The 14,076-nt window shown below is 49.3% G+C and overlaps 1 protein-coding gene across 1 annotated transcript in view; it reads right to left on the minus strand.

Moving 5' to 3' along the window:
* Positions 1 to 285: 285 nt before the first annotated feature.
* fbxo42 (F-box protein 42) overlaps positions 286 to 14,076 on the minus strand; it is a 17,539-nt gene continuing 3,748 nt past the window's right edge. The window contains exons 2-10 of the mRNA XM_037532340.1: positions 13,590 to 13,877; positions 11,787 to 11,903; positions 7,731 to 7,865; positions 5,272 to 5,425; positions 5,036 to 5,146; positions 4,232 to 4,328; positions 3,899 to 3,955; positions 2,750 to 2,866; positions 286 to 2,051 (exon numbers count right to left, since the gene is read on the minus strand). Coding sequence (XP_037388237.1) covers positions 939 to 2,051; positions 2,750 to 2,866; positions 3,899 to 3,955; positions 4,232 to 4,328; positions 5,036 to 5,146; positions 5,272 to 5,425; positions 7,731 to 7,865; positions 11,787 to 11,903; positions 13,590 to 13,872 — 2,184 coding nt within the window. The 5' untranslated portion in view covers positions 13,873 to 13,877 and the 3' untranslated portion in view covers positions 286 to 938. The remainder of the gene's footprint in view (positions 2,052 to 2,749; positions 2,867 to 3,898; positions 3,956 to 4,231; positions 4,329 to 5,035; positions 5,147 to 5,271; positions 5,426 to 7,730; positions 7,866 to 11,786; positions 11,904 to 13,589; positions 13,878 to 14,076) is intronic.

Consider the following 14,076-nt stretch of genomic DNA (forward strand, 5'->3'; position numbering starts at 1 on the left):
TTCACTTAATCCTAACCAATTAATGGAAAAAAAACAAAAACAAACTGCCCTTTAATGCGGTGGACGCACCTAAAAAGAATTTCTGGCCACTGCTTTGAATGACTGATGATGTAATTGCCCAGAAATTCGGAAAAGTTGGATGTAATTCCCCTTCCAGGCTGGCACTCTGGACACGCTTTAAGCCCCACTGCTTTCTCCAATCCAGCCCGACTAAAGCTGCTTTACCCAGAACGCGGCTGGATCGTGGGGCGAAAGCAGAGCAGGTACTGAAAGGCAGCGAATGGAGAGCGTTAAGACATGGAGGCCTTTATTGTTTCACTTTGTTTAGAGTACACTGCAATAGACCACACCCCTCGAACCCCGCCCCAAACACCAACCACCACAAACACACCGGCCATTCACTCCACTCAGTCACAGGGCAGCTGCACATCGCCTCACACACACTTACGCTTAATGTAAACAATGCAGGCAGGAAGTGAGATATAAAAGCAAGGTAGTCGTTCTGTGCCTCCCGTCTCCCGGACGCTTCCGGGGAAGACGCGCAAGAAGCGGAGAAACGTTCCCTTCGTTTTCTTTCCTCGCTCGCTCACACACACACACACGCACACGCGCACACACACACACACACACACACGCGCGGAGTCGAGGTCAGGTGAACCATTTAATCATACAACAACAAACAGGTCATCAGAGAGTGTCCTTTATATTTGTTGAAATGTGTTTGTTTCCTTAGTTACCATAGTTACGCAAACTGGGAGAGCAGAGGAGTTTAGTGTTGGGAAACAGAAGAACGGCAGACGTCACTTTTTTCCTTTCCTTTCTCCCTCCTCGATTCTTTCCGCTCCCCAGCTGAAGGCAGGTCAGTCTGTCTGTCTGTCCGGTCCGTCCGAGAACGGCCAAATTCATAGGCTACTGCTTGCAAGGTCCACTTTGCCTCATTACCTTTTAGCACGCACAAAGTACAAGGCGTTGGTTTTGGGGTAGTACTTCACGTTCTGCTTTTTGTCCATCAATCCTCCGAAAATGATCAGCTCGCCGCGGCCCTGGACCACTGTGTGCAGGCTCGTTTCAGGGGGTCCGGTGACCGCGCTGGGAGCCCCGCCGCTGCCGTAGATCCTCCAGGAGACCACGGCGTCCGTTTTGGCTCGCGAAATGTCCAGCACGTACATCTGCATGGGCTTGCAGTTGAGCGACTGGTAGAGCGGCTTGCCCACGTTGAGGCTCTGGGGCGGGTGGTGGCCGAGTCGGCGCGCGATCGGCGGAATGGAGTGTCCGTCGGCGGCAGCGCCGGCCTGCGAAGGAGGGCTGGATGAGGAGGAAGGGGCGGGAGGAGTGCTGCTGGGGGCGGAGCTCGCTCCCGGCTGGGGCACGGAGGAAGAGGATGGTGAGGACGAAGAGAGGGCTTTTAAGGTGGAGCTTCCGCCAGGCTGGGCTAGAGATGAGGAAGAGGAGGATGGAAGGGAGGATGAAGACGAAGACGAAAGGGCTTTGACAGCTTCGAGGCCTCTGCGGAGAGCGGCAGGTGAAACGGCGCCCGGCGGAGTTCGGGGCGGTGTGTGCAGCCCGTTCGTGCTCGGATGATCGTGAGGCACCGCAGGGGGCGGGGACTCCCAGCCGTAGTCTGTGGGTAAGTGGGCGTGGCCATGAGGCCTGGAAGGTGGGGACGCGGCCTGGGAGGGGCTCGTGCGAGGTGAAGGGGAGGAGCCGTTCAGCAGTGGAGGAAGCGGAGGGCTGTCTGGAGCCTGCAATGGAGACGGCTGCTGGGACGAAGACGAAGACGAGGGGCTTCCATCTCTGGCCCCGCCCCTCGGGCGTGGGCGGAGCGTCCCCCAGCGGCCGTTGACGCAGGGCGCCTCCTCAGCGGAGCCCAGCACGAGGGCGGCCGCTCCGCTGCTACCGCTGCGGACTGGAGACTGCGAGCGTAGTGAGGGCGGCTCTGGGCCCAGGGGGGCGGGCGTGGCGCTGATGGGGGAGGGGCGGGAGTTAAGGCTCGGGCTTAGAGGGGCTCGACCTGAGGGGGCCTGTGAGAAGACCACCACACACTGACCCACCTAAAAAGAGAGACAATTTTGTAAATAATGACAGATAATGAAACACCCCATTTATGAACTCAATATAAACGACGCTTCCAGATGTCTATCTGTTTCCACACGTCTATGAAAAGCTACAATGAACCACAGACAGTACAGGCGCATAAAAAAAGTGAACTATTCTACTGATCAATTATTTATACATACATACATACATACATATATACACACACACACACACACACACACACACACACATTTATTTCAAAAAACACTTTGAGCGCTTCCTGTATATATTCTTCAAATCACATGCATAAGCATTTAATTAAGCCCACATAAAAAAAGCAATACTTTAAATATAAATCAGTGATCGGCAGACGAGAAGACGTTAAGACGTTACATGAAATAACCGACACTGAGTTGATATAAGGGGCCTCAAACTAAAGGAGCAGAGATTAGTTCAGTTTAGTGCGGCCATGAAGCTTCATTTCCAAAAGGTGGAACTTGTGAGGCCCCTTATGTGAAGGCAAAGTCGGTTATTCCATAAATCATCATCAGGCTTTTATTTGTTTTCAAGTATTGCTTTAAAAATACATGAACCAGTGCGGATGCATGTTCTGATAATAAGCTGGTATTTCATGAGGCACTGAATAACGTTCTAAAAAAAACAATCAAGCTGTTATAAAACCACAGACAGACAGACAGACAGACAGACAGACCCTGCAGGCCGGGTGGCACCAGAGCTCAGGAGCTCCATGCTCTTCATTCTCCACTCGCAGTTGCTGCCATGACCACGTGGGGGCGCCCATGTGCAGCAGCCAGGCATCCTTCAGCAGCTGGAAAACAGAGACTACTAATTAACTGGACATCGAGATGAGGACCACTGTTCCAAGCAGGGATGCACGATCATACACAGGAATATCGGAATTATATCGATATCAGCAAATAGTTCCTTTAAAAATGGATCGGAGAGCTAAAACCTCCGCATTTCATTCACTTCACTGTATTTGTGACCTTATTTTCCTCTGTAATGCTATTCCAGGTAGATTCAGTCTCAGTTTCGTATCGACGACAGCAGACAGACTCATGAAGGATACTGGATATCAAAACTGGCTCAGTTTCCACATCGCCGCATCCCTAACAGAGAACTTCCAATCTGTAGCGTCTTCCGGGTCTCTCAAAAGCTAGAGGGCGCTCCCGAGCGAGTGAAAAACGAATGGGTTCATACGGAGCATTTCAGCAGAATCATGGTTAAGAAAAGATTAAACATTAAAAGAAGAAATTAATTTCCTAAACAGCTCAAAACATTTTAACACTGCTGTTAGATTATTAAGAGCTTTTAACTCGAGTTATAGGAGTTTTTAAAATGGGGCCTCGTACGTTTATAATGTCTGTGAGTGAACAGCCAATGAGCTGCTCCGCTCGCCAACCAATCAGCGCTCAGCAGCAGTAACGTTTACGACCTGCTGCCCAAAACCCATTTGCTGTATAAAAAGGAAACATGCAGGTCAGTTTTCTTTGCTTTTTTAGTGAAACACGTCCTTCTACTGTCTAAAATTACAGTTCTGGTGAGTTTTTAGAAGCTATTTTAACTGTTCGTTTTTAGCCGTTTCGCTCCATTCACTCCCATTCATTGAGGACTTGCTCACTGGCGCCCTCTGCTGTTCAGCAGGCCTGTAACGGGGGAGACGGGAGGAGGCCAGACTCTGACCATGTTTTTGAAACCCATCAATGAAAAACCTCCTTCACTTCATTAAATCATTAATGCCTCTGTTCATTCATCTTCTGCAAACATTCAGTCTGTACTGAAAAAAGGCCAGAAGGTGTACGACATCAGCCAGCGTAGGCGGAAAACACGTGACCCTCACCGCATTCGGACCCCCGCAGCCTCCCAGAATGAGCAGCGTCTCATCGTCCACGACAATCTGTGAGAGACAAAAGCAGACAAACGTGAGGACTCTGACAGCTGTGTGGAGAAACTATTCTCTCAACAGAAGCCACAAAAAGACAAAGAAACAGAGACGGTGCGAGGAGGGGACGAGCGACACGCCAAAAACACCACGCCATGATGCGTTAATGAGACATTCACCGCACGTCTGAGGTTTGAGAAGCTGGACCAGACACAGTCCACCAACAGGGACTATGAAAGTCTATGAGTACAATTGTTTCCTCATTGGAGATGAAGTGGAGGAAAATCTGACCTGAGACTGGCCTCCTCGAGGGTGGGGGGAGGGGCCTTTAATGGTGGGCTTGGACCAGGACCATTGCTCCAGATCCAGCACCCATACTTCATTACTCCTGAAATACACCACACACAAGATAAGCCGGAATAGATATATGTACACACACACACACACACACACACACACACACACACACACACACACAGACAGACAGACAAGACACAGACACAAACACACAGACAGACAAGACACAGACAGACAAGACACAGACAGACACACTACTGAAGCCACCACTCCTCTAAAGGTCTATCTTTAAGCTGTGCCTCAGAACTGAATGCATTATTTGTTTTCACAGCATCTGATTGTTATTAATACACTTTTTCTTCTGAAAAGTCTGTTATTAAATTTCTATCTTCACATTAACGACATCACCTGTGAGAATCACTATGCAACACCAGACCCAAGCTAACAGAGGTGCACTTTCACTTCCACACACTCAATTCTGCGCTGCGTAGAGCAGCTATAGATAGATGAGAATGACTGAAACCGGAAAGACACAAATACAACGTATCATTGCTGTACAAAGAAAAAAAACAGGATCTTTAAAGTGGAAACTACAGAAAAACCTTCAATGCAAGTTCCTGTAAAGAGATTCTGCTCCAAGCTATTTCAGAGCGTTTCTATTGGTGTTCTAACGGCGTTCTCACACTAAATGAAGGGCAGGTGCCGTTTTCAAACAGCGTGAAGGTAAATGTACTGCACTCTGATGGGAGGCAGACGTCTGGTTTGGACACTTCAAGATGTTAATGACCGTTTACGTACATCTGGCGAGCTCCGAGAGACCCTCCGAACACGATCATGTTATTATTAATGACAGAGGACGAGTGACCAGCCATGGGGGGAGGACCGTTAGTCGTAACGATGCAGTTCCACCTGAGAAAGAGAGAAAAATACATCAATGCCACTTTTATATTTATTTAACTGCAGAATTTCAACAGAACGAGTGAAAAACAAAACTGAGGCCTTTTTACAGATGAAGTTTGGTTTATTCATCTCACCAGTTTTTGGAGGGTGAGTATGTGTGGATTTCATCAAAGAATCGCTCTGGTTGGTGTAGAGGATACGGGCTGGGCCGGGTCCAACCCCCAAACAAGACCAACAGGTCCCTAAACATCACCAGTGTCGCTCCAGCTTTAGGGGAGGGGTAGGAACCTGCACGGATAAAAAACAAACATCTCATCTGCAGAACAAGCCAAGCAGAGAACCCTGGAGGTCAGGAGCTAAAGGTTCAGTTAATTAAAGCCCAAAGCTCGTCGGTAAGTAACGCGGGCGAGCGGCCCAAAGCACGTCGGTAAGTAACGCGGGCGAGCGACCCGAAGCTCGTCGGTAAGTAACGCGGGCGAGCGGCCCAAAGCTCGTCGGTAAGTAACGGGGGCGAGCGGCCCGAAGCTCGTCGGTAAGTAACGCGGGCGAGCGGCCCGAAGCTCGTCGGTAAGTAACGCGGGCGAGCGGCCCAAAGCTCGTCGGTAAGTAACGCGGGCGAGCGGCCCGAAGCTCGTCGGTAAGTAACGCGGGCGAGCGGCCCGAAGCTCGTCGGTAAGTAACGCGGGCGAGCGGCCCGAAGCTCGTCGGTAAGTAACGCGGCCCAAAGCTCGTCGGTAAGTAACGCGGCCCAAAGCTCGTCGGTAAGTAACGCGGGCGAGCGGCCCGAAGCTCGTCGGTAAGTAACGCGGCCCAAAGCTCGTCGGTAAGTAACGCGGGCGAGCGGCCCAAAGCTCGTCGGTAAGTAACGCGGGCGAGCGGCCCAAAGCTCGTCGGTAAGTAACGCGGGCGAGCGGCCCGAAGCTCGTCGGTAAGTAACGCGGCCCAAAGCTCGTCGGTAAGTAACGCGGGCGAGCGGCCCAAAGCTCGTCGGTAAGTAACGCGGCCCAAAGCTCGTCGGTAAGTAACGCGGCCCAAAGCTCGTCGGTAAGTAACGCGGGCGAGCGGCCCGAAGCTCGTCGGTAAGTAACGCGGGCGAGCGGCCCGAAGCTCGTCGGTAAGTAACGCGGGCGAGCGGCCCAAAGCTCGTCGGTAAGTAACGCGGGCGAGCGGCCCAAAGCTCGTCGGTAAGTAACGGGGGCGAGCGGCCCGAAGCTCGTCGGTAAGTAACGCGGGCGAGCGGCCCGAAGCTCGTCGGTAAGTAACGCGGGCGAGCGGCCCGAAGCTCGTCGGTAAGTAACGCGGCCCAAAGCTCGTCGGTAAGTAACGCGGCCCAAAGCTCGTCGGTAAGTAACGCGGGCGAGCGGCCCGAAGCTCGTCGGTAAGTAACGCGGCCCAAAGCTCGTCGGTAAGTAACGCGGGCGAGCGGCCCAAAGCTCGTCGGTAAGTAACGCGGGCGAGCGGCCCAAAGCTCGTCGGTAAGTAACGCGGGCGAGCGGCCCGAAGCTCGTCGGTAAGTAACGCGGGCGAGCGGCCCGAAGCTCGTCGGTAAGTAACGCGGGCGAGCGGCCCAAAGCTCGTCGGTAAGTAACGCGGGCGAGCGGCCCAAAGCTCGTCGGTAAGTAACGCGGGAGAACGGCCCGAAGCTCTTCGGTAAGTAACGCGGGCGAGCGGCCCGAAGCTCGTCGGTAAGTAACGCGGCCCAAAGCTTGTCGGTAAGTAACGCGGCCCAAAGCTCGTCGGTAAGTAACGCGGGCGAGCGGCCCGAAGCTCGTCGGTAAGTAACGCGGCCCAAAGCTCGTCGGTAAGTAACGCGGCCCAAAGCTCGTCGGTAAGTAACGCGGGCGAGCGGCCCAAAGCTCGTCGGTAAGTAACGCGGGCGAGCGGCCCGAAGCTCGTCAGTAAGTAACGCGGCCCAAAGCTCGTCGGTAAGTAACGCGGGCGAGCGGCCCGAAGCTCGTCGGTAAGTAACGCGGCCCAAAGCTCGTCGGTAAGTAACGCGGGCGAGCGGCCCGAAGCTCGTCGGTAAGTAACGCGGCCCAAAGCTCGTCGGTAAGTAACGCGGGCGAGCGGCCCAAAGCTCGTCGGTAAGTAACGCGGGCGAGCGGCCCGAAGCTCGTCGGTAAGTAACGCGGCCCGAAGCTCGTCGATAAGTAACGCGGCCCAAAGCTCGTCGGTAAGTAACGCGGGCGAGCGGCCCAAAGCTCGTCGGTAAGTAACGCGGGCGAGCGGCCCAAAGCTCGTCGGTAAGTAACGCGGGCGAGCGGCCCAAAGCTCGTCGGTAAGTAACGCGGGCGAGCGGCCCAAAGCTCGTTGGTAAGTAACGCGGCCCAAAGCTCGTCGGTAAGTAACGCGGGCGAGCGGGCCCAAAGCTCGTCGGTAAGTAACGCGGCCCAAAGCTCGTCGGTAAGTAACGCGGGCGAGCGGCCCAAAGCTCGTCGGTAAGTAACGCGGCCCAAAGCTCGTCGGTAAGTAACGCGGGCGAGCGGCCCAAAGCTCGTCGGTAAGTAACGGGGGCGAGCGGCCCAAAGCTCGTCGGTAAGTAACGGGGGCGAGCGGCCCAAAGCTCGTCGGTAAGTAACGCAGGTGAGTGTACCTGAAGCCAGTGGGCGTATCCACTCCTTGCTGTTTAGGTCAAGCCTCCATAGGTCGTTAAAGGCAGCGTTACAGCTGCTCTGAGTGCAGCCTCCAAATACATACATGGACTGGTTGGAGTCGTAATAACAAGCACCTACAAAACACAAAACACACAATATTTTATTTTATTAAATAAATTGTATTAAAATTACATATAAAATAACAGCACACCTGAAATATCAACTGAGGCTTTGCTGCCATTAAAATCTGACTGTAGATTTAGCCTTTTAAATAAATAAACAAACAAACAAATAATCGATCAATGGAAGCTTAAATTGTAATTAAATTTAAAAACTAGCTTTCACTGCCAGAAAATGAAAAAAGGGCCATTTTCGAGATCTTTTCCATATTTTTGGACCCAAGTGGACCATATCTGTGTCACTTCACGTACCAAAAACGGTCATAATCATCTTTTACAAGACCATTTCTCAACTTCTCTTCAATGGACTACTCTTCTTAAAACAGGCCCCTTTAAGACTGATATGTAGAGGACCTCCGTTCTGCTTGGCTGCCTCATTCCAGTCCAGGCTAAAGTGCTATAGACTGAATACATGGACGCATGTAGATGCGACGTCTCAAAAAGAGGGAATTCGTATTTTTGCAGCTCAGTTTTCATAAGGATTGCACGGACTGCATTTACAGTAAAACACAATCATTTGAACAGTTTTATCACTGGAAACATTTTAAAACCGTTTACCATGATACGAACCTTTTAACAGCTGAATTACAGCTGAGCAGCAACATCAAGAGAAGCTGAACAGCTTTAAGAAGGAAACTGGGAGCCTGGATGAAAATGTAAGACCCTCAAAACAGGAAATAAAACAGGAATCAGCTTCTTAAAGCGTCATTAAAACCTGAGCCACTGAAACCAGGAAACTGCTGATATGAAAAATCACAGGAAACGCATTTATCACTCGTTTTGCGGAGTGCAGAGCTGCGAATCCTGATTAGGAATCAAATGTTCATTAATTATTAAAGAAGACTTGAAAGAATTCTGCTCAAGCGGCACAGACCTTCCAAAATTTCTGCATAACTAAATAGTTACGACATATTCAGAGCGGTTTGGTGTGAAACGCTCGGTTCTAGATAAACTTACCGAGTCAGAACTGTTCCCAATGGTGGTGATGGGAACCAGACGTCCCTCTAAAAGCTCCTACAGAAAGTTCCTACATGAACTGGTTCTGAATTCACTGCCTGATGACTGAGACGCTGTTTTATGAGAGTTTAGAGAACTTCAACTCCATTCATGGTGGAGGGAGACATGCAGGGCGCTGTGCGGCAAAATAGTCCCCAAAGAAAACTCATTATTCCAGATTTTCCACTGTTTTCCATCATCAACATTCCATATAAGCTCAGAAGACTCGTGTAGGTTCTCTGGTGGTTCTGGATGGTAAATAAAGTGTCTATATCTGTGTTGTAGTCATGGCGACGCCTGGTTCCCATCACCACCACTGTACAGACGTCTGAACCATTTCACACCTAAACTAACCCTAAGTGTGAACAGCCCAAACGCAGCTGTGAATCTGCGCTAAGCGAACATTCGCCTCACGCTGCATTGCGTGAAATAGAGTGTGTGTGTGTGTGTGTGTGTGTGTGTGTGTGAAGCAGTGTGTGAGAGCGGGGTGCTCTCTCTCAAAACCCGGCTGGAAACGGCCTCACTCCGCCAGACGCCCAGACTTTCAGGAGACCGCAGACGCCTCACAGACCCGAGGCCAATTCAGCCTCACCTACTGCTGCAGGACTGAGGTGTGTGTGTGTGTGTGTGTGTGTGTGTGTGTGTGTGTGTGTGTGTGTGTGTGTGTGTGTGTGTGTGTGTGTGTCAGACGCTTTTCTTACTCCACACTCAAACCTGCTGTCGCTTTGGGTTACAAGCTTTCTTGGGTGGGTAATTTTTTTCTGCGATTTTAAGTACAATAATCTCTACTTGACCATGAAATATACACATTAAACAACAAAGAAAACAAATGTAAAATATTACAAAATACAACCCCAATCCCAGTGAAGTTGGGACGTTGTGTAAAACATAAATAAAAACAGAAGACGATGATTTGCAAATCCTTTTCAACCGATATTCAGTTGAATCCACTACAAAGACGAGATATTTAATGTTCAAACAGATAAACTTTATTGATTTTTGCAAATATTCACTCATTTTGAATTTGATGCTTCCAGAGAAGTTGGGACAGGGGCGTGTTTCCCACTGTGTTACATCACCTTTCCTTTAACACTCAATAAGCGTTTGGGAACTGAGGACACTGATTGTTGAAGCTTTGTAGGTGGAATTCTTTCCCATTCCTGCTTGATGTCCAGCTTCAGTTGCTCAGCAGTCCGGGGGGCTCCGCTGTCGTATTTTGAGCTTCATAATGCGCCACACATTTTCAATGGGAGACGGTCTGGACTGCAGGCAGGCAATATTTGCAAAAAAACAATAACGTTTATCTGTTTGAACATTAAATATCTCGTCTTTGTAGTGTGTTCAGTTGAATATCGGTTGAAAAGGATTTGCAAATCATCGTTTTCTGTTTTTATTCATGTTTTACACAACGTCCCAACTTCACTGGGATTGGGGTTGTATATAATGAGAGTTGTGGTCTCCAGGAGTCGAGTCACTGGTGTCACTGCATAACAGAAAATCTCTTGTTTTGTAATAAAAGTCACACCGATGACGTCACTCGACCCCCTTTGACCTGTTGTCTGAGGATCTATGGAGAAAAGCTCATGGTGAGTCCACTGCGTCTCTCAGTTCTCAGAGATCTTCTCATTCAGCTCATGATCTCATATGAAGCTTTTAGCTGACGTCACTGGTGTGACCGACTTTATTCTGAGGTCACTGTGAAAAAACAATCCAAATGGATTAAATTCCATATTTTAGTGGACGTTCCCTGATGGACAGCGTGTGGTTTGATGTTCTGTAAAATGCATTGATCATTAAAAACGTCGCTGGTGTTTCATTTATTATGTGGAACACCAGAGACGGTCAGTGACACCAGTGACCCCTATGGAGAGGCAGAACAGCGGACGTTTCTGTAGAACGACCCGTCTTGCACGTTCCGGTCAGTGAGTGTATATCACACACAGTCAAAGGCTCAACCCATCAGTGACTGTAGCCTCTCGTGAAAACCGGAAGATCAGTCACTTCTACAACGTTGTTCTAGCAGATGTTTATAAGTTGTGAGCAAACTTAACCCAACAGATGAATTCGATCAATCAGGGCAACAAAACGGCCTCAAATACAGGCTGAAGCTCATCTACTCTCACTGTAACTGTGCGTTAGTGTTCTTCTGTGATTTTGTCTGCCTGTTTTTTTTATTATTAATATTTAATTAATAATCTTTTTAATTCCTTGTGGGAAAGTACCATGCACAAGCCCATTTATGGGCTGTTTCTCCTTTACTTTCCCCGCACACTCCCTCTTTTTTGTCGTTGTGTCTTGTTTGTATGCAACTTGTGCAAATAATAAATAACAAAAATAAATATTAAAACACTCGTGTGCTGTGACGGCACAACTGCAAGTAACTGGCAGCCTGGGGCACCACACCCATGACATGCTGCTGACAATTAATCAGCATGATATTAAATATAATTAATAATTTCATCGTCTTTTTGCGTTCACCTACCCTCTTATTCTCCAGGGTGTGTTTTGGTTTGTCCATCTGAATTAATGTGAGCAAATCTTAAAGCAAATTATTCAGTAACTGCATGAAATAAATGTACATTTCTATTTTTATTTTTGGTAAACGCTCCCGTCAAACGGAAACGCTCATCATGTTCTCCATAACGTTCATACTCCATAAGCTCCATTCAGAAGCTGGGCGTCGTGTGAGGCTGTAGCTCTTCTCTCCAGTCTAATAGACGGTGACGTCATTTTAAACCCTTATAATAAAAGAAGCTGAACTCAGTTTGTTTTTCTACTGAAAGTCGACCCGTTTTTCCCCAAATCTGGGCTCTAAACTATAAACAGACGGCGTCTCTTCAGTGATCTGCTCTGGAAACATCACTTTTAGAAGAAGCTTACTGTGTGAGAAGCGCTGGGTGATGGGCGTCCCCGGATACGGATAGGTGCGACTCTCCCACTGGATGTTTCCTTCCTGCACTGCCTTCAGGAACCCATGGTAGCACTGATACGCCACACCTGGAGACACGACAGGAGACAGTGAAGCCCTTCGAAGAGCCGTAAAGGGTAGCTGAGGAGCGCCGAGAGCACAACACGACCCAAACTCGGGTCACGGTCTGACGGGCTATTAGAGCTGCGCAGGATGGAGAACAACACCAGCACTGCGACTACATTACTACAGATTGTAGTGTCAATACCTCCGGCAGCACATATACACAAAAACACGAAGCCCTGGGGACCAATAATACAGTCTAAGAGCAGCCCGGCACATTTTGACTGAATCAAAGGAATCTTTATGTTGACCCTTCCATACGAGCAGCTGCACTTCAAAGTGCTTTACAGTAAGACAGTTGATGATCCAAAAAAAGGGAATAAGAACGAGCACATCACACTTTCCTTCCCCCGATTTTCTCCCCAATTTAGTCTCCAGTTCCACCTGCTAGTTAGGACCCCCAATCACACGATGCCACCAAAGCTCGGAGGGTGAAGGCAGCACAGGCTTCCTCCGAGACCTGTGAAACCAGCCGCCGCTACTTTTCGCGACGTCACGGGACAGCCGAACGTGCTCGGACGAAAGCGCCGACCGGCAAATCAGCTACGTCAGCCTACAGACGCCTGAGCTGACTGGCATCGCATTGAGTGATGGGGGGAGAAGGGGAGGGGGGCGTCCTACCCACCCAGAGAGAGCGAGGACGATTGGGCTCTCCTGGACTCCAGGCTACAGACGACTGCAGCATCACCAGGGATCGAATCCTGATGACGGGGCCAACGCTCAGATGGTGGCGCCAATCGGGAGCCAAATTAAAATAATTTAAATTATTTACTTTGACTGCACCACATTAATGCCTTCATCAAAACACCTCAATATACATCTCAAAGTTTCATGCAAAGATGTTGAGTATTAAATAGAGAACCTTTGATTATATCAGGATTATACAAAAATCACGATAAGGATTCAGAGACGATATACAGTGCAGCTCTACGCTGGGGGTCGGCGATATGGCACGAATACATCGCGATACTTCAAGACACTTTCACGATACATGACATGCATCATTAAATTTAGCTGAGATTTAATCATTTGGAACAGAGCTGTAGTTCCACATTAAAAACACAATAATAATAATAATAATAATAATAATAATAATAATAATAATCCTACACTCTTAAAAAAAGGCGGCTCTTCAAAGCTCCTTTAACAAAGAAAACGATTCTATGTAGAATCAAGACCTTGAAGAACTCTTGGCACGATTAAACAGTTCTGTGCGTTGTGAAATGATGCTTCAGATTGATGGAGAACGTGTTGTATTTGGTTCTATACAGAACCTTTTTGAAAAGGGTGCGGCTATTGCTGTGAAGTCAAGGCTGTAACAATATTTGGGTGCTACACAGAACCCTTTCATGATGCAGAGCTATTTAATCATGCCAAATGTTCTTCGAGTGCCCACGGTTCTGCATAAAAACCATTTTTTTTACTGAAGAACCCCTGAAGAACCATCTTTAAGTGTGTGACTGTCTGACTTTTATTCAATGTTTTACAAACTGCACCGCGCCACGTTCAGTTAAACCGGCCTGATTACGCTCAGTTCCTCAAGCACTGACGATATTCATGATGCGTATTGTGACATAATTGATCACGATAAGGATAAAACGCCCTCATATCGCCCACCTCTGCCTCTGCCTCACCCAGTTTGACATACTCGCCTTTGATGAGGCGATACCACTGTTTGCACACCAAGGCTGCAGTCTTGTGTTCCTGATACGGTGACAGGAAAGACAGAATGTACTCCAGAACCTCCTCCGGCAGCTCCCCCATCGCTGTCTGGCCGTTTCTCCCGGGCTGCTGGGAGCCATCCGCGGCTCCGGCGACGTCGCCCGCCTTCATCTCCACGGCCGGATCCTCGCCGTGACCGGCTAGTGCCACCCCGCTGTCCTCGGTGTCCATGTCAACGAAGCAGCCATCCTCGCTGTCGGAGGACCGGGACATGCTGCCTGCAGAAGAGGAGACACGTTTGAGGGGCATCCCATAATAACAGAGTCCTCCAGCAGAGGAACACCTGCAGGCAACGGCTCTCCAAACCTCACTTATCGGCTGCTACAAATCACCCACCACACGGCCCTTTACAGACGCCGCTAGAGGCCGAACTGCGGAGCCCTTTCATTCGGAGAACCGCGCGGGAAATAATCCCAG

Source organism: Pygocentrus nattereri, chromosome 21 (genome assembly GCF_015220715.1).
Source record: "Pygocentrus nattereri isolate fPygNat1 chromosome 21, fPygNat1.pri, whole genome shotgun sequence".
Taxonomy (NCBI): Eukaryota; Metazoa; Chordata; class Actinopteri; order Characiformes; family Serrasalmidae; genus Pygocentrus; species Pygocentrus nattereri.